At 41.0% G+C, this 21,864-nt stretch overlaps 1 protein-coding gene across 3 annotated transcripts in view; it reads left to right on the top strand.

Moving 5' to 3' along the window:
• The window catches only part of LOC126254123 (cation-independent mannose-6-phosphate receptor), a 633,915-nt gene that overhangs the window by 83,991 nt on the left and 528,060 nt on the right, over positions 1-21,864 (top strand). For all 3 annotated transcript variants that reach the window (XM_049955284.1, XM_049955287.1, XM_049955285.1), the window contains one exon: positions 11,830-11,986. In XM_049955284.1, the coding sequence (XP_049811241.1) occupies positions 11,830-11,986 (157 nt within the window). The remainder of the gene's footprint in view (positions 1-11,829; positions 11,987-21,864) is intronic.

The following is a 21,864-nucleotide window of genomic DNA, read 5'->3' as shown; positions in this document are numbered from 1 at the left end:
TCCTAAGGACAAACACACATACCCATGCCTGAGAGAGGACTCGAACCTCCGCCAGGACCAGCCGCACAGTCCATGACTGCAGCGCCTTAGACTGCTCGGCTAATCCCATGAATTGAGCAAATTATGTTCACTACACAGGTTTCCAGGGAACATGACTCTTTTCACGTTGATTAACAACACAGACATTATGATGACCAGATAAAGGTTCACATCGCATCTTTTTATGCAAGCAGGTACCTCTGGCTCTCCACTTCACTATACACAGATGCGGCATTAACGATGTAATCACTACCTGAAAACACAGTCCTTTTTGTTATAGCTTTAGCAGAACACAGTGGCTACAGATTATGTAAACAGTGCACTGGCTGCAGATTATGTAAATATGGTACTTACTCGAGGTTTTGATATAGTCGCCAAGATAATTAAACACTAAGTGCATAACACGATACCAGTCCAAAGTAAACAAACTCTATTGATTCAAAAGGAATCAACACAGTCACTACTTGATAAAAGTACATCAGATAATCTGTGCATACACTATGTGATCAAAAGTATCCGGACACCTGGCTGAAAATGACTTAAAAGTTCGTGGCTTCCTCCATTGGCAATGCTGGAATTCAATATGGTGTTGGCCCATTCTTAGGCTTGATGACAGCTTCCACTGTTGCAGGCATACATTCAATCAGATGCTGGAAAGTTTCTTGGGGAATGGCAGCCCATTCTTCATGGAACCTGCACTGAGGAGAGGTATCGATGTCAGTCGGTGAGGCCTGGCATGAAGTCGGTGCTCCAAAACATCCCAAACGTGTTCTATAGGATTCAGGTCAGGACTCTGTGCAGGCCAGTCCATTACAGGGATGTTATTGTCATGTAACCACTCTGCCACAGGCTGTGCTTTATGAACAGGTGCTCAATCGCTATCCCCAAATTGCTCTTCAACAGTGGGAAGCAAGAAGATAATTAAAACATCAACGTAGGCCTGTGCTGTGATAGTGCCACATGCCAAACAACAAGGGGCCCAAGCTCCCTCCACGAAAAACACGACCACACCATAACACAACCGCCTCTTAATTTTACTGTTGGCAGTACCCACACTGGCAGATGACATTCATCGGGCAAGAACCATACCCACACCCTGCCATCGGATTGCCACATTGTGTACCATGATTCTTCACTCCATACAACATTTTCCATTGTTTAATAATCCAATGTTTACACCCACACGAAGCAAGGAGTTGTTTGGCATTTACCTGTGTGAGTGTGGCTTATGAGCAACCACTCAACCATGAAATCCAAGTTTTCTCAAATCCCACCTAACTGCCATATTACTTGCAGTGGATCCTGATGCGGTTTGGAATTACTGTGTGATGGTCTGGATAGATGTCTGCCTATTAACCCATTACGATCCTCTTCAACTGTTGGCGGTCTCTGTCAGGCAACAGATGAGGTCGGCCTGTACACTTTTGTGCTGTACGTGTCCCTTCACATTTCCACTTCACTATCACATTGGAGACAGTGGACCTAGGGATATTTTGGAGTGTGGAAATTCGCTTACAGATATATGACGCAAGTGACACCCAATCACTTTATCACTTTTGAAGTCCGTGAGTTCCGCGGAGCGCTCCATTCTGCTCTATCATGATATCTAATGACCACTGAGGTCGCTGATACGGAGTACCTGACAGTAGGTGGCAGCACAATGCATCTAATATGAAAAACGTATGTTTTTGGGGGTGTCCAGATACTTTCGATCACATAGAGTACATGCTGTTGATGTGTACATAGTCAAAAAATTTTCGTGAAAGTATGAACCTGGCAAACACTACGTAATTGTATGGATTCCACATAGTAATAGTCAGTTGTAACTTTTCAGTACAGAAGTCTAACAATGTAGAGATCAATTGTGAAGTGAAGAATTGACTTTAACACAATCCAGACTAGCCACAAGATCTCACAAAGGTGTAGCTGATGGTAAACATTATTAAGAATACCAGCTGAGATGATGCCCCTTCAGTAGCTCGCCTTAGAATTGATATTTTGGGGTGAGGTTTGCTATATAGGGACTGACATAAGAACATATTTCTATTTTGGAAACAACATAATCATTTGAAAGATGATCAGGTTATATTTGGTTACTTAGAAAGGACTGTAAGTATCAAGAATAATTTAGTTTATGAAGTATGTTGTGGGTTAGCATATCAGGTAAGTTTTCAAAATCATTTTATACGTCTGTGTTGGGGATACACTATTTTCGAGTAAAAGTGCTGTATTTAAAATTATGGCAAATTACGTAAAAATCTCAATTGTGTAATCAATAAGTGGAGTGTGTCATCTTGTACCTAAAAATCAGATCAATAAGAGTGTAATGGCAAAGGTCAGAATCTAATAAGCAAAGAGAGAGAGAATCTACAATGGAAAATGTAACTGGTCAGAAATTTTAATGTTAACTATCTCATCAGTTAATTTGTTTCATGTAATTCAAAATACTATACTGGGAATTTTGGATGTTGGTCTTTCTAATGGGTGGTGTCATTGTGATCAGAGATGCCAATTACCTCAGCGGAAACTTGCTCTTGCATGTTGCATTAAGAAGTTCATTTATCCACATTTTCTAATTAACAACAGTTTCATGAAAGTTTCCTGTACTATAAGAAGCAGCACATCAAAAATACGACTCAGAACAATAAATCCAAGTGAAACTCATTTTAGTTCTTGTTTTAAAATATTCATGCATGTGCTACATGCACATTATTTAGGCAATTTTATGAAAAATGGAGTAGCAAATACAGGAAAAAAATTATTAAAATATTCAGTCAGATGGAGGTAAGGTTCCAAAGTAGTGCAAAGATTAGAATGTTGCTTTAAATGTAGATAAAGATAGAATTGTACACTTCGCAAAATGCAAAAAAACATAGTATCTTGTGGCTACAAATATCACTGACAAGGGAACATCACCAACGCAGCCTCATATTTTAAGGAGGGAAAAAAGCAAACTTGCAAGATGTCATCCCCAGCAGTTGATTCCGCACAAAAATTGGGACCGTAATTCTGATAGTATGCTGTTATGACTTTCTGAAAGTACAGCTGTTAAACTTTTTGCGTGCAATGGTTATTTATCACTCCCTCCACCCGACTGCAGCGGCGTAATGCCCGAGTGTGAAGTACTGTACGGCCATGTGACGACCAGAGCTCTCCTATTCGTGGAAAGTTGAAAGCGAGGGGAGAGGAGAGGGAGGTAGACACTTCTGCTCAATGTGTTTTGAAGTCTTGGTCAAGGACAGTCAAATTATTCTGTACGAAAAATAGTAAGTAATATGAGTGATAATATATCAGCCTCACACACGTATTTAGTCAGTATTATTTTAACAGTATTCTCATATTGATATTCTGCCTCAAAATAATAATTAATGAACCTAAGTAACTGAAGAATGATTATGAAATGAAGTTTGATTTTTGATTTACCATTTAATCCTATTAAAGGGTACTTCACTTTAACAGTGCTGACCTTAAAATCCAAAGAAAATAATGTATAACAGTGATGTTAATTATTAAATTGTGCAGCATTACTACTTTGACAACACCATAACTCTTTTCATTCATTCACACTGCATTTGTGAACCACAACATAAAAATGTTTGAAACAAAGAGATTTGTGGCACCAGCTATGGGTTAGAAGCTGCACACATTGACACAATGAACAAAGCATGTTACCAATGTTAATACAATATTTCACTAATCTTGTATCCATATCCATAATCCAATTACAGTTTGACTCAGTGTGCAGCCAAGTTACATCTGTTATTGCCGCCAGAGATGGCAGCTCTGTGTACTAAATTTTGCATCTTTTGTACCCCCAAATTTAGTTGTGTATTCTTCCTACTACATTTTATATGTACAATAAGTAAAATTTCATTATTTATTATCTGCCCTGGCGTTGTAATTGTAATGGACAACAGTGTATAATAAAGTCCATAACAAAGACGTCCGTGCAGTTTTGTGTACTTTCGGATAACCGAACAATTCTGTGATTTTGTTTCACATCCCAGTAAGCATAATGGCTGTCAAAGCTCGAATAAGAGGCAAGAGGAATGAGTGAGTATGTGGAGCAGTCGAACCTCACCTACTCCAGATTTATAAAGCCTTTGTATGGTTGGGTTTGATTATAGTTGAAATTTTATGTTTATAAAGCTTTTGTATCGCAAGAAACTCCGTAGAGCCCATTATGTGGCATGGAGGCCAGCCATAGGCCCTTTTAAGACAATTCCCATTCCCAGCCTCTTTGTAAATACTGGTGAGCCACCACTTTGCATAAAGTAGCAACTCCTCATGGTACAAAAGACTTACAAAATTTACAATATTCCAGTCACATGTGTACGTCACCACTGTTCACCCTCTCCTCTCAGTGGAAGGACATTTTTAATCTTAACTTGCAAACTAGGACATCTGTGAGATCGATGCAAAGAACTAACTTCTAGCAATATGTGTGGCAAATAATAATGTTTCATGTTCATTGAGAAATGTTTCATGTTCAGTTTAGATGTATTAATAAAACTGGATTGTGTAGTTTTTGAGTCTTCATTTTAATTTTAAATAAGGACTGCAAATATATTACGGTATGTATAGATGGGTCAGTGTGAGTGGACACATTTGACTGCTCTTTGGTTCTCCCTGACCTTGCCTTACTGATTCACCTGCCTAAACATTACTAGGTGTGAAGGGCAGTGCTATATGCAGTCCTGGAACACTGGAGGAAGTGAAACATAGTAAAGGAAAAAATTTCTTATTCACTTTAATTTAATTAGTGCTCTCCAAACAATTTATAAGTATATTTTGCAGAGAAAAATATTTAAATAATTGGCATTCTTCTACCACAGAAACAGAAAAAGATTGTGCCAGTTAGCTTTGTATCAAGGTACATTCAGATTCAGGTAAAGAGAGCAGACAAGGCATTTTGTCAGAAACATGTCACAGTACAATGTGCTGTTTACTATGGGATGTGCTGAGGCGGAATTTGGTGGGCTGCTGATAGGTAGAGCAAACTGATGGGGCAGTAAGCTGTGTTTGGTTAACATAACTGCTTGGCAGTGGTGTGATTTCTTCTGTCACACAGGGGGGATGAAGTAGCAGTGACCCATCTTTGTATAGGGCATTATTCTCTAACACATGTCTTTGTGAGAGGATCCATCTGTGTGTTGTGTTTGTGATAGAAGCATTTCAGTACACCACATCTTAACAGACAATTTTACAGGGCGAAAGCAGATTCAGGAGGAAGCCTATTCTGTATATTTAAGCTGTTGACAAAAAATGTGTGCCATGCATTTTAAAATTTTGAGTACTGTCGCAACATAAAACTCAGAGCTTAGTGGTTTTAGTATTTCGTGGTGTGAATGTAGTGGAGCTAGAGAAAGAAGATCCCTGGCAGTTGCAGTGGGCTGGTTGCATCTGCTTTGCGTGTGTATCTCAACCAATAATGTAACATAATTTTCTATATGTCTGTGGTGCAATGTCCCAGTGTTGTTACATCTTTTTGGACAACTTCTTTTTTTCCTGCAGCCATTTGCACTTTGTATTATAGCAGATATATATAGCTCTCTCTCTCTTTTGTAATGTGGTGTTCCGAAAGAAAGTCGCTTGAATTTGCTGTAGCATTTTAATCTTTTTCTCTTTCAACTTCCACTTTCATCATAAATTGTATGAACTGAACTGACATAATCAGATGTCTCTCTCTCTCTCTCTCTCTCTCTCTCTCTCTCTCTCTCTCTCTGTGTGTGTGTGTGTTTAGGGAAAAATGTACTTATTTTTGTACAAATTTTGATCATTTTAACCACTCTCATTCCTTATTACTGTGGGTATTTAAGATTCTGGTGCCAAGAACTCCACCCTCTATATATATATATATATATATATATATATAAAAACAAAGATGGTGTGACTTACCAAACGAAAGCACTGGCACGTCGATAGACACACAAACAAACACAAACATACACACAAAATTCAAGCTTTCGCAGCAAACTGTTGCCTCATCAGGAAAGAGGGAAGGAGAGGGAAAGACGAAAGACATCGAACCCACATCCTTTCGTCTTTCCCTCTCCTTCCCTCTTTCCTGATGAGGCAACAGTTTGTTGCGAAAGCTTGAATTTTGTGTGTATGTTTGTGTGTCTATCGACGTGCCAGTGCGTTCATTTGGTAAAATATATATAGAGGGAAACATTCCACGTGGGAAAAATATATCTAAAAACAAAGATGATGTGACTTACCGAACGAAAGTGCTGGCAGGTCGATAGACACACAAACAAACGCAAACATACACACAAAATTCAAGCTTTCGCAACAAACTGTTGCTTCATCAGGAAAGAGGGAAGGAGAGGGAAAGACGAAAGGATGTGGGTTTTACGGGAGAGGGTAAGAAGTCATTCCAATCCTGGAAGCGGAAAGACACCTTAGGGGGAAAAAAGGACAGGTATACACTCGCATACACACACATATCCATCCACACTTATACAGACACAAGCAGACATATTTAAAGACAAAGGGTTTGGGCAGAGATGTCAGTCGAGGCGGAAGTGAAGAGGCAAAGATGATGTTGAATGACAGGTGAGGTATGAGTGGCGGCAACTTGAAATTAGCGGAGATTGAGGCCTGGTGGGTAACGGGAAGAGAGGATATATTGAAGAGCAAGTTCCCATCTCCGGAGTTCGGATAGGTTGGTGTTGGTGGGAAGTATCCAGATAAGCCGGACGGTGTAACACTGTGCCAAGATGTGCTGGCCGTGCACCAAGGCATGTTTAGCCACAGGGTGATCCTCATTACCAACAAACACTGTCTGCCTGTGTCCATTCATGCGAATGGACAGTTTGTTGCTGGTCATTCCCACATAGAATGCATCACAGTGTAGGCAGGTCAGTTGGTAAATCACGTGGGTGCTTTCACATGTGGCTATGCCTTTGATCGTGTACACCTTCCGGGTTACAGGACTGGAGTAGGTGGTGGTGGGAGGGTGCATGGGACAGGTTTTACACCGGGGGCGGTTACAAGGATAGGAGCCAGAGGGTAGGGAAGGTGGTTTGGGGATTTCATAGGGATGAACTAACAGGTTACGAAGGTTAGGTGGACGGAGGAAAGACACTCTTGGTGGAGTGGGGAGGATTTCATGAAGGATGGATCTCATTTCAGGGCAGGATTTGAGGAAGTCGTATCCCTGCTGGAGAGCCACATTCAGAGTCTGGTCCAGTCCCGGAAAGTATCCTGTCACAAGTGGGGCACTTTTGTGGTTCTTCTGTAGGGGATTCTGGGTTCGAGGGGATGAGGAAGTGGCTCTGGTTATTTGCTTCTGTACCAGGTCGGGAGGGTAGTTGCGAGATGCGAAAGCTGTTGTCAGGTTGTTGGTGTAATGGTTCAGGGATTCCGGACTGGAGCAGATTTGTTTGCCACGAAGACCTAGGCTGTAGGAAAGGGACCGTTTGATGTGGAATGGGTGGCAGCTGTCATAATGCAGGTACTGTTGCTTGTTGGTGGGTTTGATGTGGACGGACGTGTGAAGCTGGCCATTGGACAGGTGGAGGTCAACGTCAAGGAAAGTGGCATGGGATTTGGAGTAGGACCAGGTGAATCTGATGGAACCAAAGGAATTGAGGTTGGAGAGGAAATTCTGAAGTTCTTCTTCACTGTGAGTCCAGATCATGAAGATGTCATCAATAAATCTGTACCAAACTTTGGGTTGGCAGGCCTGGGTAACCAAGAAGGCTTCCTCTAAGCGACCCATGAATAGGTTGGCGTACGAAGGGGCCATCCTGGTACCCATGGCTGTTCCCTTTAATTGTTGGTATGTCTGGCCTTCGAAAGTGAAGAAGTTGTGGGTCAAGATGAAGCTGGCTAAGGTGATGAGGAAAGAGGTTTTAGGTAGGGTGGCAGGTGATCGGCGTGAAAGGAAGTGCTCCATCGCAGCGAGGCCCTGGACGTGCGGAATATTTGTGTGTAAGGAAGTGGCATCAATGGTTACAAGGATGGTTTCCGGGGGTAACAGATTGGGTAAGGATTCCAGGCGTTCGAGAAAGTGGTTGGTGTCTTTGATGAAGGATGGGAGACTGCATGTAATGGGTTGAAGGTGTTGATCTACGTAGGCAGAGATACGTTCTGTGGGGGCTTGGTAACCAGCTACAATGGGGCGGCCGGGATGATTGGGTTTGTGGATTTTAGGTAGAAGGTAGGGGTGCGGGGTGTCGGTGGGGTCAGGAGGTTGATGGAGTCAGGTGAAAGGTTTTGCAGGGGGCCTAAGGTTCTGAGGATTCCTTGAAGCTCCGCCTGGACATCGGGAATGGGGTTACCTTGGCAAACTTTGTATGTGGTGTTGTCTGAAAGCTGACGCTGTCCCTCAGCCACATACTCCCGACGATCAAGTACCACGATCGTGGAACCCTTGTCCGCCGGAAGAATGGCGATGGATCGGTCAGCCTTCAGATCACGGATAGCCTGGGCTTCAGCAGTGGTGATGTTGGGAGTAGGATTAAGGTTTTTTAAGAAGGATTGAGATGCAAGGCTGGAAGTCAGAAATTCCTGGAAGATTTGGAGAGGGTGATTTTGAGGAAGAGGAGGTGGGTCCTGCTGCGATGGAGGACGGAACTGTTCCAGGCAGGGTTCAATTTGGATGGTGTTTTGGGGAGTTGGATCATTAGGAGTAGGATTAGGATCATTTTTCTTCGTGGCAAAGTGATATTTCCAGCAGAGAGTACGGGTGTAGGACAGTAAATCTTTGACGAGGGCTATTTGGTTTAATCTGGGAGTGGGGCTGAAGGTGAGGCCTTTGGATAGGACAGAGGTTTCGGATTGGGAGAGAGGTTTGGAGGAAAGGTTAACTACTGAATTGGGTTGTTGTGGTTCCAGGTTGTGTTGATTGGAATTTTGAGGTTTTGGAGGGAGTGGAGCTGGAAGTGGGAGATTGAGTAGATGGGAGAGACTGGGTTGGTGTGCAATGAGAGGAGGTTGAGGTTTGCTGGAAAGGTTGTGAAGGGTGAGTGAGTTGCCTTTCCGGAGGTGGGAAACCAGGAGATTTGATAGTTTTTTGAGGTGGAGGGTGGCATGCTGTTCTAATTTACGGTTGGCCTGTAGGAGGATGCTCTGAACAGCCGGTGTGGATGTGGGAGAGGAAAGATTAAGGACTTTTATTAAGGATAGGAGTTGACGGGTGTGTTCATTGGCTGAGTTGATGTGTAGGTGAAGGATTAGGTGGGTGAGGGCAATGCATTGTTCAGTTTGGAACTGGTATAAGGACTGATGGAAAGAAGGGTTGCAGCCAGAGATGGGAACTTTAAGTGTGAGGCCTTTGGGGGTAATGCCAAATGTCAGACAAGCCTGAGAAAATAGAATATGGGAGCGTTATCTGGATAGGGCGAAAGCATGTTTGCGGAGGGATTGTAAATAAAACTTAATGGGGTTGTTGTGGGGGTGTTGTGAGGGTGACATGGTATTAGAAGGTGGAAAGTGTAACATGAGGCTGAAATGAAAATGAAAATAAAAATATATGGGAAGAGATAAAGGTGGACTGGAAAGTAACTGGAGATCTGGTGTGAAAAAAGGTGAGAAGGTGTTGGTTACAGTTGGGCTTGTTGGACTTGGGTTGGTAGACAGCGATGTGCACAAAGGTTAGGTGGTTGTGTTGCCGCCAAAACACGTTAAAGGACGGAGAAATTCGGGAAAATTTCGAAAAAACTGCGTGTAATATATTAAAAGGAGTGGTTTTGTGGTGGCAGATTATGAAAATGAGGCTAACAATTGTCTGACGAGGAAATAATGACGTTAAAACCTGTGGGAAGCGGATAAAAATTATCAGTGATGTGGGAAAAACGGAAATGGAAATAAAGCGAAAGTTATTAGAATTAGCCGAAATGGTTGTTTAAAAGGTGAAAGGAACTGTTTGTGAACTAGAAATGGTGGATTTTATAGCGGCGGTAGTGTTGAAAGCGGTAAAAAATTTTTTTGGTTATGGGTTGGAAGTGGGTTACGTATTATTAAGTATATATAGGCGGGATAAAATTGTATAGCAGATTACGGTAAAAAGGAGAAGGTGAATACAAAGTGAAACTACTGGCAAAAACAGAAAGAGAAAATAAGATGACAGAAAAGATTTCGAAATGCAACAGTGACAATAACAAACGTAATTGTTGGGTTCAAATTACTGATATCAATATAATAGAGGGAAACATTCCACGTGGGAAAAATATATGTAAAAACAAAGATGATGTGACTTACCGAACGAAAGCGCTGGCAGGTCGATAGACACACAAATAAACACAAACACACACACAAAATTCAAGCTTTCGCAACAAACTGTTGCCTCATCAGGAAAGAGGGGAAGGAGAGGGAAAGACGAAAGGATGTGGGTTTTAAGGGAGAGGGTAAGGAGTCATTCCAATCCACAGTACCTGCATTATGACAGCTGCCACCCATTCCACATCAAACGGTCCCTTCCCTACAGCCTAGGTCTACGTGGCAAACGAATCTGCTCCAGTCCGGAATCCCTGAACCATTACACCAACAACCTGACAACAGCTTTCGCATCTCGCAACTACCCTCCCGACCTGGTACAGAAGCAAATAACCAGAGCCACTTCCTCATCCCCTCGAACCCAGAATCCCCCACAGAAGAACCACAAAAGTGCCCCACTTGTGACAGGATACTTTCCGGGACTGGACCAGACTCTGAATGTGGCTCTCCAGCAGGGATACGACTTCCTCAAATCCTGCCCTGAAATGAGATCCATCCTTCATGAAATCCTCCCCACTCCACCAAGAGTGTCTTTCCTCCGTCCACCTAACCTTCGTAACCTGTTAGTTCATCCCTATGAAATCCCCAAACCACCTTCCCTACCCTCTGGCTCCTATCCTTGTAACCGCCCCCGGTGTAAAACCTGTCCCATGCACCCTCCCACCACCACCTACTCCAGTCCTGTAACCCGGAAGGTGTACACGATCAAAGGCATAGCCACATGTGAAAGCACCCACGTGATTTACCAACTGACCTGCCTACACTGTGATGCATTCTATGTGGGAATGACCAGCAACAAACTGTCCATTCGCATGAATGGACACAGGCAGACAGTGTTTGTTGGTAATGAGGATCACCCTGTGGCTAAACATGCCTTGGTGCACGGCCAGCACATCTTGGCACAGTGTTACACCGTCCGGGTTATCTGGATACTTCCCACCAACACCAACCTATCCGAACTCCGGAGATGGGAACTTGCTCTTCAATATATCCTCTCTTCCCGTTACCCACCAGGCCTCAATCTCCGCTAATTTCAAGTTGCCGCCACTCATACCTCACCTGTCAATCTACATCATCTTTGCCTCTTCACTTCCGCTTCGACTGACATCTCTGCCCAAACCCTTTGTCTTTAAATATGTCTGCTTGTGTCCGTAAATGTGTGGATGGATATGTGCGTGTGTGCGAGTGTATACCTGTCCTTTTTTCCCCCTAAGGTAAGTCTTTCCGCTCCCGGGATTGGAATGACTCCTTACCCTGTCCCTTAAAACCCACATCCTTTCGTCTTTCCCTCTCCTTCCCTCTTTCCTGATGAGGCAACAGTTTGTTGCGAAAGCTTGAATTTTGTGTGTGTGTTTGTGTTTGTGTGTCTATCGACGTGCCAGTGCTTTCGTTTGGTAAGTCACATCATCTTTGTTTTTACATATATTTTTCCCACGTGGAATGTTTCCCTCTATTATATATATAAAACTGGATTGTGTCTTTTTTCCTCATTCTACATTATAGTATACATTTCTTATGAGACTTATTTGTTAGGTTATTGTTAATATTGAACATATTTGTTTTTAGGTTTATGATGATCAAGGAAACAAATTTGATCTCAGTAATTTAAGAAGAGAGATTGGAAATTGGGAAGTTCGTGCAGAAGTCCATGGGAGAATGAATTCAACATTTTTCATAAATGTCTGCAAATCTCTCAATCCTGTACGGATGTGCAATTTTAAAGGTAATATTTTCTTCCTTATTATTCATTTCTTTCCATTTCAATTCCTTGTGTAAAATTGGACAGTTTTGTATTGGATATGTAATTTCTGCCATACGCACTTCATTGTGGAGATTAACAACATTCTTTGAATGGCATGGATATAATACTGGAAAATATAATACAGTAAGGCCGGCCAAAGTGGCCGTGCGGTTCTGGGCGCTACAGTCTGGAGCCGAGCGACCGCTACAGTCACAGGTTCGAATCCTGCCTCGGGCATGGATGTGTGTGATGTCCTTAGGTTAGTTAGGTTTAATTAGTTCTAAGTTCTAGGTGACTGATGACCCCAGAAGTTAAGTCGCATAGTGCTCAGAGCCATAAACAATATGAATGCGTTATCGATACCGTGTAAATAAAAACCCTATAAATCAAACTAGAAATACAGGTCCAGTTAAAAAAAGTGTTACCTTTCATGATTTAGATTCATATGCACAAGGAGTCATTTGAAAATACTGTGCCTCTAGCTCAGGTATTGTACTCACCAGAATGTCTGCTGAAAGGTAGGATCATTGTGCCAGTTAACGTGTATGCATTCACACACTGTGTTCCATAAATCTCATCTTGAAAGAGAACTGTAAGGTATGTGGAATGAGTAACAATATGTATTCATAAAAATGCAGCAGTTGTTTGAAACAATGTTAATAAACTATTGTTAAATTGCTGTAAAGTTTTCATGCTGTCAGAAATTAACTTTTATCCTCCTAAAATTAACTGAAAATTACTACTTTTATAAATCTTATATTTCCTCCCTTATGTTAAATAGCTGTTGTTTATGTGACATTGCTGACTTAATATGTACATAATCACATTGACATTCCATACAACATTATTTACCTGTGTACAGAAGAACAGAGGACTTGTATAATGTATACTGCTACTTGTCACACAGCTAATGAGTGTAATAGCCATTATTAAGTGATGTGGCTGTATGTGGTGAAATACATTCTTTGAAATAACAAATATTTATTACAAGAACCAAATTAAATACAACTTCCAAGAACAATGTCTCCTCATCTTGAGAACACCAATGTTTTGAGGGGAAGGGAAGATGAATGACAACACAGTCCCATGAGGCTATAAACTCTAGCCATTCTCCTGATGAGCAGCAAGTGCTGTGATGACAGGGTCCTACAGGACTGGGAACTCGCAGGCTGTCAGATGGTAACAACACACTCGTACAAGACTAGTTGAATGTAGGCAGTCAACTGGTGGAGAGCAAGGTGCTACATTGACACAGTCCCAAGAGACAAATACTACAAGGTAGTGCCCTTGAGAGGAGCTGGTGGAAATGCTATGCTGGACATGGCTCACGGTGAGGGCGAGGTGACATCTTGGCGGGCAGTGGCAGATGTGATTCGTAGTGCAGACTCAAAGCGGTTGTCAATCACTTGGAGCTTGGGATGTAACTGCCCACTGAGGGGTGGAGTGCTGACCTAAATAGCTATCTGCAGGAGGATACATGCACAGTATCACATGAGCACGTGACCATGTGTACTAGTGTTGCAGACTCCTCTGCTGCCTCCCTGTAAGGGGCAAATGTTCACTTGGGGGGGGGACAGCATTTCATTTTTTTACCCAGGACAAATGAAAAGGGGGGGGGGAACAGCATTTCATTTTTTTACCCAGGACAAATGAAAAGTGAAATTATTTCTTGTGATTTACTAGTCTTCGTTATATTTAATGATGAATGTTTAAGTTTTAACTTGATTTTGTTTGATTTTACATATTTAAAAAAATCAATGCAGTTATAATCATAGTTAAAAATAGTCATTAATTCACTTTTTCATCAAATTTAAGGTACATTTATTTTGTACGTCAGTCCCTTTTAACGCCATTTGTGACAAAACTATTTCAAAAAAGCGGTTGGAAGTAGGGATGCTAAAGATGAACCTTAAGACGTGAAAAGTGTTAGGGATTTCATTCTTGGAAAATCCTTCCATGATTTTCTTCCATTTCTCAATCACACTCATACTTCTGTCATCAAAAGACAGTGCCATGTCCAGGCTTCTTTTAATTATTTGACATTTTTCGTATAAGGATTCCGTGTTGATTGATCCTTAAAAGTTCCACAATTTCTTGAAAATGTTCATAATTTATTGGTGATTTAAAGTTTAAAAACAGCGTCTTGGAAATGATTTTTTTTTCCTGAGAAATCATCTTGTGGTAACAGATATCCTACGAAATTGGTGTATAACTGTAGAAAATCATTCCAGATAGATTCTTTTGCATTAGTGCTTAATTCACCCATTATTTTTCTTGCCTTACTTCTGAAAAGGTTGTCTTTTATTCTTTTCATGAATCCTGTGCATTTCGGCATGTATCTCAGTAACTGACAGAGACTCTGGGATTGTTGTTTCTTCCGAAAACATTACGTTATACAGAAACAACAAATACAACAAAGGTTTTTTCTTTTCTACTTCTTGTTCAAATGTGTTTCTGTTTTCTAATAAATGAGGACACTCATTGCGGTCCAGAAAATGAGATCTTAGCGCAGGCCATATTCTTAATACTCTTTCGACAGCAGGACCAAGAGATAAAAATCTTGTGTTTTATTTCTTCCCATTGCATCTCATTTGCTTCAAATTGAAGTTGCAAGTAAGCTCTTCGTTTCGCAGATCTACTGAAGTGACTCCATATTTTCAGTATCGGACTTTATGCATGCGCTCCCAGTTTATCAGTACTGAATTTTATAGCATTGTGGAGAATATGGATGGGGCAACCAGCTTTTGACAGTTTTATCATTTTCAGCTAAAATAAATGTAAAAATGGAATGGTTTCTGCTGAAGTGTACATTAGTGTTGTCAGTGCGTGTACCGAAACTTTATTTAAAGACAATCCATCCTATCTTCGAAACTTGATATACACTTTCATCATTACATTCTACAAATTCTATTAGATGGTTTACAACCCCAGTACTCTAATCAAAGTATTGTTAGCAAATTGGAAACATTTTTCTACTGTTTTTAATTGCTTGCATCTGTTGCTATAGAAGAGAGTACATTTTTTTTCTTGGATGGTCTTTAAAATATTTTTAACACAGTCTTTGGCCAATACTCTAAAACTTTGAGCAATTTTTTAATCACTGCAGGTATATGGCAGTAATTTGTGTGAAGAATCCATACTATTGTAACTAAGAGAATGCTTTACCTTATGATAAACATATGCGAGTTCTCTAGCAGTAATCTGGTCTGCCTCCAAGGCAGGTGGTTTAGGCTTCGAGAAATATTTAAATAAGGTACTTGATACTCTTTTGCTAACGACAGTATTGTGAGATTTAGTAGATGCATGTTATTTTACATCAGGAAAGCCTCCATGAGCATTCGAGAAATGTTTAATGTACAAGTCACAGTATGCCTTGTACAAATTTTCTTTTACTTGTCCTAACCAAAAATAACTATTTTCGCAGTTCAAATTATAATTAGTAAGCTTTTTGGCTTTCTTAGAAGGTATTACACCTGTTCTAGACGAATTATCTGTGTCACTGTCATTTAAATGACTCATTTTGTCTATAGTTTTAGAAATAATTCACAAGCGTAACTCGTTCGACACTCAGCAGTTCTCGCAAAACTATGAATGAAGTTTTAAACTAGAATAACAATCAAGAATGGAATTAAAACATCCTTCCAGTATTGTTAACACATGTTGACATAGCTTTTAAATGAATTAGCAAACAAACGAAGATGTTAAACACAAAATTGTGGAAAGAAAGTTCGATGATAACAAACAAATAGAAGAATGTAAAACAGACAGACAGAGGGAAACAGATGTGTGGCACCGTGCAAGAGATTGCTGAATGTGGCCCTCCTCTCTATCACCCACCCCGGCACTACATAGACTGGTAGCCGAGCTAGTTGTATCCTCATGTGATACATGCATAGATAGTACGTGCTGCCAGATGTAGCGCGAAAGATTTCACGATAATAATTGAACAAGTTTGAAACATGTGACAGTGCCTGTCTTGATGGGACATTTAAAATTATACAGGATGTCCTGGAAAATATGGGATGTCTGGCAACATTAGTGTGGACGTAAATGAGTGTCTATGACTGCAGCGCTGTTTGCTTTGACTTGCATGACAAGTTAGTGATAAGGTATTGCCCCACTAATACGGTGGCAGCTGCTGGTAGCTTGACTGTAAAACATGTATGTAATTGTCGTGGCCGAAATACGGATGAAGCAGTCCTGCATACACTACATCCTTACCCAATAAAAAAGATGTGGTGTAACAATCTCAAAGAAGTGCCACACATAAGGCAGGAGGCACAACATAGCCATCCAAACAACTGAAACAAAATAACAGTACATTCAGCTAGTATGTAAATGTGTGCCTGAGAAGTGATCAATATGTGGGTAATCACTTTAACACAACTTTGCATCCTACAAGTATTGAACGGAACCAAATGTTATACCTGCAAAGTACCTCAGACATGACATGAACAAGTGAACAACAATGCAGGATACAATGAACAAGATTACTGAGCATGGGGTGTAGGACCCGTGACATCTGATACACAAGAATAACAAAAGCACACAAAAATTGTGTAATAACTTTCAAAAGATAAGCGAAAGGCCCATGAAGTTACTGAACCAAAGTATTAACCAACACAATAATTGATCCCAACAAGAACACCATGTCCTCGCAGGGGAACAACAAATGACCTCCATCATGGGCTGCAAGTAGGAAAGGCCAGGTTTGCCGTTAAGCTTTCTTGAAGGTGCAACCCAGGGCTCGTAAGAACACACAGTGGCGTTGGCAGTGCCATTGTGTTCAGTGAAACCACCAACGATAACGGAAGCAGCTGAGTGGGCGGCCATGGCGGGCCGGCCATGACAAGGCAGATGACATCGATGTTGACAGGGCTGCTGATGCCAGGAGGGCCAGCAGTGAGAAGTATGACAAATGGACTGACAAGAGGGTCAGCCATGACAGGGCCAGCACAGTTGGGACTGATGCCAGTGTTGAGAGAGCTGGCTTCCGATGGTGTCACAGGTGAGGGCTGCACTGAGAATGATGGGCATGCCATTGTAGAACTTTGTGTACACAGGGTATATACAGCCAGGGACATGCGGGAGATCCGAGAAAAACCTGGGAATTTTTTCATCCGGGACAAATCCGGAAAAACCTGGGAATTTTTTAGAATTCTGGGATTTTTCATTGTTTTAGATTTCACTTAAATTTTTGTAGGTTTGACGTGTAAGATCTGATACACTGACAAGGAACTGTAGCCCACTACTGCTGAATAATATTGCAGCAGCGAAACATAAATCAGAGAATAACACCAAAATAAAAGTTTAGTGGCATAGAAAATGGGTAATTTACACAAACCACAGACCAGTTTGCCGACACCAAAAAGTGTCAAAGGCTTTAGGTCGAAGATTATGCAGTATGTCCGTAACAACTAACGTGCATTCGATGTGTGTGATGTCACAGTTATTTACATTTCTAACAGATCACTGGAAAATATTATGAATAGTGGCTTGAGAAGTGTTACTTTCTAAGTAAATTTACATGCAAGATGATTTATGTTACGTGTGAGAATGTGCAGTGAATTTCTTAAATCTCAGGGTGTTATAACTCTCATTCAAAACTAACACTTGAGGATCAGCCATTTGAAAGTTTTGGGCCCAGAAGATAAGTCATTTATGCCACTATTTAAAATTTTACCGGCACATTTGTATTTGATATGACTTGACGTGTAACACACGTTGAAAAAAAGACGGAGCTTCAAGTTAGTTATAATATTTAATGTTGTTCTTTCATAGATAAAAAATTATGCAATTAATGGCAAAAAGTATAATTGACCTTAAAAAAAGTGCATAATGTGTTGCTGAGCAATGTCACAAGTCTCTTCATGCCAGAACACTTCAACTTGTCTATAGTATAGAAAAGACGAAGTGTTCTGGCATGCAGAGCAATACCAGTTCACTTCTTTTCTACCTTTTAAGCCGGTAAATTGTATCTTCATCTCTGATCAGCTCTAATGTTCGCTACTACTTCTTTCTAAATAATCCTATAAATGGACAACAGAAGGCAGCACCAGTCAAGCGAGAGGTAGCGGTACATCCATACCTTGCTCTCGTATGGTATTAGTCCAGTTTTAGAGCGAAAACCTGTGTCAAGTGCAGCTACTATATTCCCCGCTCTAAACTTTGCTTTCAGTAAGGACAGGTATGTCTTTTACCCAATCCTCAATTTTTCTGATTTTATTATTGTTTTTATTTAAATACAAAAGCTTGTGGTTTAATCGATGTTAAAGACCACTAATTACTTTCTTTCATTTTAGAATAATAAGAGATCTTTTCCGTAAAATATTTTGCGCATTTTTACAGTCTTTTCTTTTCGGATTTTCATGTTGCTAAATTTTACCTCTGGTCTTTATTTTGATACTTAATTTCTTAAATTAGGTTTATTCTTCAAATATTTTTTAATCCCAAAAGTTATTGTTTGAAATGTATATTTAAACATCTATGGGAGTTAGCAGTTTAAAATAAATAACGCTATCATATTCATTTGTTTTAAAAACTATAATATTAAAGAAACATTTTAATTATTATTAGGCAATACAACAAATAATTTTGAAGGAAGTACCATGTTTAACAACAATTACTGTAATTTAGGAATTGACTTTTGAGAATAACTCACTTGGAGCTGTGTGCGAAAGCATTGATTCGTTCTGTAATAGATTCTTGTTCTGTCTGAACGTTTTGAATGGCCCCCTCAAGTTTTGCCTTCTTCTCTTTTTCTTTGTCAACAATCTTCCTTTTAGTCAAATGATCCTTTTTCCTGGATGACTCGTCGTTTCGATTTTCGAGGTCTTCAACATATCGATCTCGTGAGTTTCTTACAGATTGTATAAGGGACTTCGTTATAGGCACTCCTTGGACTCCGCCATGTGTCTTGACTGCGTCGTACACCAGTCTTCTGCTCACTACAGATTGTTCCCTCATATTCTCGAAGAGGCACTCTTTGTTCACCAAGAATCCTCGCTCCGCAGCTGCTTGACCGTGCATTAAAGTGAGTGTGATTTCCATTGCCTTTTGCAGTTCATGGCACATTGCATTCTGGTTCTTGAGACATTTCATCCAGAACTCATCCAGCCGTTGCTCCTTTTTGTTGAATGTTTCGAATTTTGTTTTGCAGATCTTCTTTACAACAGAAGTGTATTGCGCTTCTGCTTTATCGGCACATCCACCGTCCATCCAATTGCTCTCCACCAAAATCTGTAGAAAGGAATGAAATCGTTTGGGACCAGCCTCCCTGCATGCTATTGTGGGATCAAAGCAGCTTACAGCTTTTGTCAACCTAAAGTGCCGGGGAGATTTCTCCATCAACTTTGACACGAGCTTGATCGTTCCTCTTCTGCATTCGTTCCGGAACTTAGCGATTTCAAGGATTGTGAGAGACCTGCACTTTCTGAACTCATTCTTGATGGTGAACCCAATCTTGATGTGGTTCACTCCCAAAAGATTGGATTCTTTGTCCAAATTGACTGACGGCGAAATCTTCGTCGGCTGGACATATTGTGTCATCGTTGTCTCCATTATCTCTGTCAAAGCAGAGTGGAGGAATGGTGCTAGTGGCCAATTGGATTGGAAATCCTTTAGAAAAGGTGTCAAGTCTCCAGCAAGAGTCTTGAAAAAAGCAATTTGCGGACTGAGTAGCTTGTCCTTGAGGTGATCCTCCACTACTTTATAGCTAGCACATTTTGGTTTGTTTTTTTCTTCAGGTTTTCCAACAAATATTCGCAGAAACGGAAGCATTACTAGAGCTTGCTCAGCAACTTCCACATTCTCCAGCCATCGGATCGCGCAGAACTTTAAGAGAAACAGTTCCGATTCCGTTGTCGAAATATACAGAGCTCTTCTGGCAGGGACATCCTTAAAAAGATTGTACAAGGCACGTAAAACTGAATTATTATCCACTGTGTTTCGTGAATTGCGGACTTGAAGGCGCAGTGAACAATGTGAAGCCCACATGTTCCAATTTCCAGTAAAACGATGTCTACTCCTTCAATTTCTTTCAAAAAATTTTTAAGTTCCCTTAAGAATGTGAAGTTGACATTATGGCCATCCATTGATAATTGTAATTGTCGGGAATTTTTTTCTTGAAGGACTTGAGTAGCTTAGCTGCCGTCGAACTGCCTAGAAAAGCGGATGCATAGTAACGGGTGCACACATTTTTTTTTAATGTCCCAATAACGCACTAAAATGTCCATCTGGATTCTTTTCGTCAAAACAGACAACAATCCCCGATGCATTTACGAGGTCAGATTTAATTTCAGACTCAAAGAAGGGAGCTAGTCCATATTGCACGATATAACCGATTTTGTCCTTTTGTAAAGACATGCTCTTGGCCACTTCACTGTCGGGGAACATTGCAGGGAAAAGCAACACGTCGTTCGCAGAACTACGCAGTGACTTGTGTGAAACGATGCACTCCAAACACTGCAGTATTTCCGCCTTTGTTACTTTGTACTTTATTGTCATCCGATCAATTCCTCTCAGTTTACCCCCGGGTTTTGACACTGCAGTGACATCCCTCTGCGGAGGCGCAACAATTCCATTGGCCAACACCACTGTTGTTGACCCACCTGAATCCGCAGATGTGGTAGTGGAAGTAGAATCCGTCTGCTGGGTTGAAGTGGTTGCCGGTCGGGTGTAGACGTACAAACTTGCTGTGCTTCTCATGGCAGCTGCTTTCGCAACGTGCTTCTTGGATTTTGTCATGTGACTTGTAAGAGCCGATCTTCCCACAGTACGGATGTTAATGAGGGTCCCTGGACATAACCCACTTTTAGCACTGTAAAGGTCTGTGGGTACTTTCACCAACCAATCCTTGAATGCTGTATCTGAAAGCCAACTATCTTGAACACAAATCGACATGGCGCAGTCGTAGTGACTGTTGGTGGGCAACATTTATTGGAGAAAGAGGAACGATGGATGTAAATAAGGCTGCACCTCGTTATTACGCATAATGAAATATGACATAATGAGCCTACCTTGTCAGTTTATAAAACATTGCCCCGCACGTGCGCAGAACTGAATTCAACAGGTGAGCCGAGCACACTGACTACTGACAGACTGTGTGATCTGAAAAGCGAGTGAGACAAGTGTGACAACACTGTCTCCCTTAAGCAACAATCACCGTTAATTATGATATTATTAGTAGCGCTGCATTTGTTGACCCTTGTAAGAAACCATGAATGACAAGACTTATTAACCAGTCTTACTCCAGTAATCTGTTGCAAGTTTCTAGCTAATTTTATATGTACAGTACAGCATCTCAATTATAAATACGAAAGATATTAAGGCCACCGCGCTCATTGACCAAAGATCTGAAGGCTTTGCCACCTTTTCGTTCTAGCTTATTCCCTATCATGAGGCTTCCACCCCCCCCCCCCCTCTCTCTCTCTCTCTCTCTCTCTCTCTCTCTCTGCTGCTATTGGTTACTTGCTCTCGTCTCCCATCCACGATTTCCAAGTTATGAAGTCTGCCGGTTACGAATGAGTTGGCCTCCCAGTTACTTTACAGCGGAGGCGCTCTACTGTATGTAAAATTTCCAAAGTGCTTTAGGACTTGGTAGACATTCTGTTGTACATATACCAATTTTAATTTAAAGTCTAGATTCTGTACCAGCGTACATGTTGATTTACTTCTAGAGGAATTATTTACCCACTTAATTTTAAAATATGGCTTTACTTGACATCCAGTATATTGATAATGTCGCTTTTTATGTATCCCTCCATACCTAGAAACGTAGTAAATACTGTTCAGCTGTTATTGTTGTCCTCACGTTATGTTTTCTTGCTGTTCTTTGACGTATTTGCAAGCCCTCTCTCCAT

Source organism: Schistocerca nitens, chromosome 1 (genome assembly GCF_023898315.1).
Source record: "Schistocerca nitens isolate TAMUIC-IGC-003100 chromosome 1, iqSchNite1.1, whole genome shotgun sequence".
Lineage (NCBI taxonomy): Eukaryota > Metazoa > Arthropoda > Insecta > Orthoptera > Acrididae > Schistocerca > Schistocerca nitens.
The sequence above is the reverse complement of the archived record's forward strand: the minus strand, read 5'-3'. Positions and strand labels throughout refer to the sequence as shown.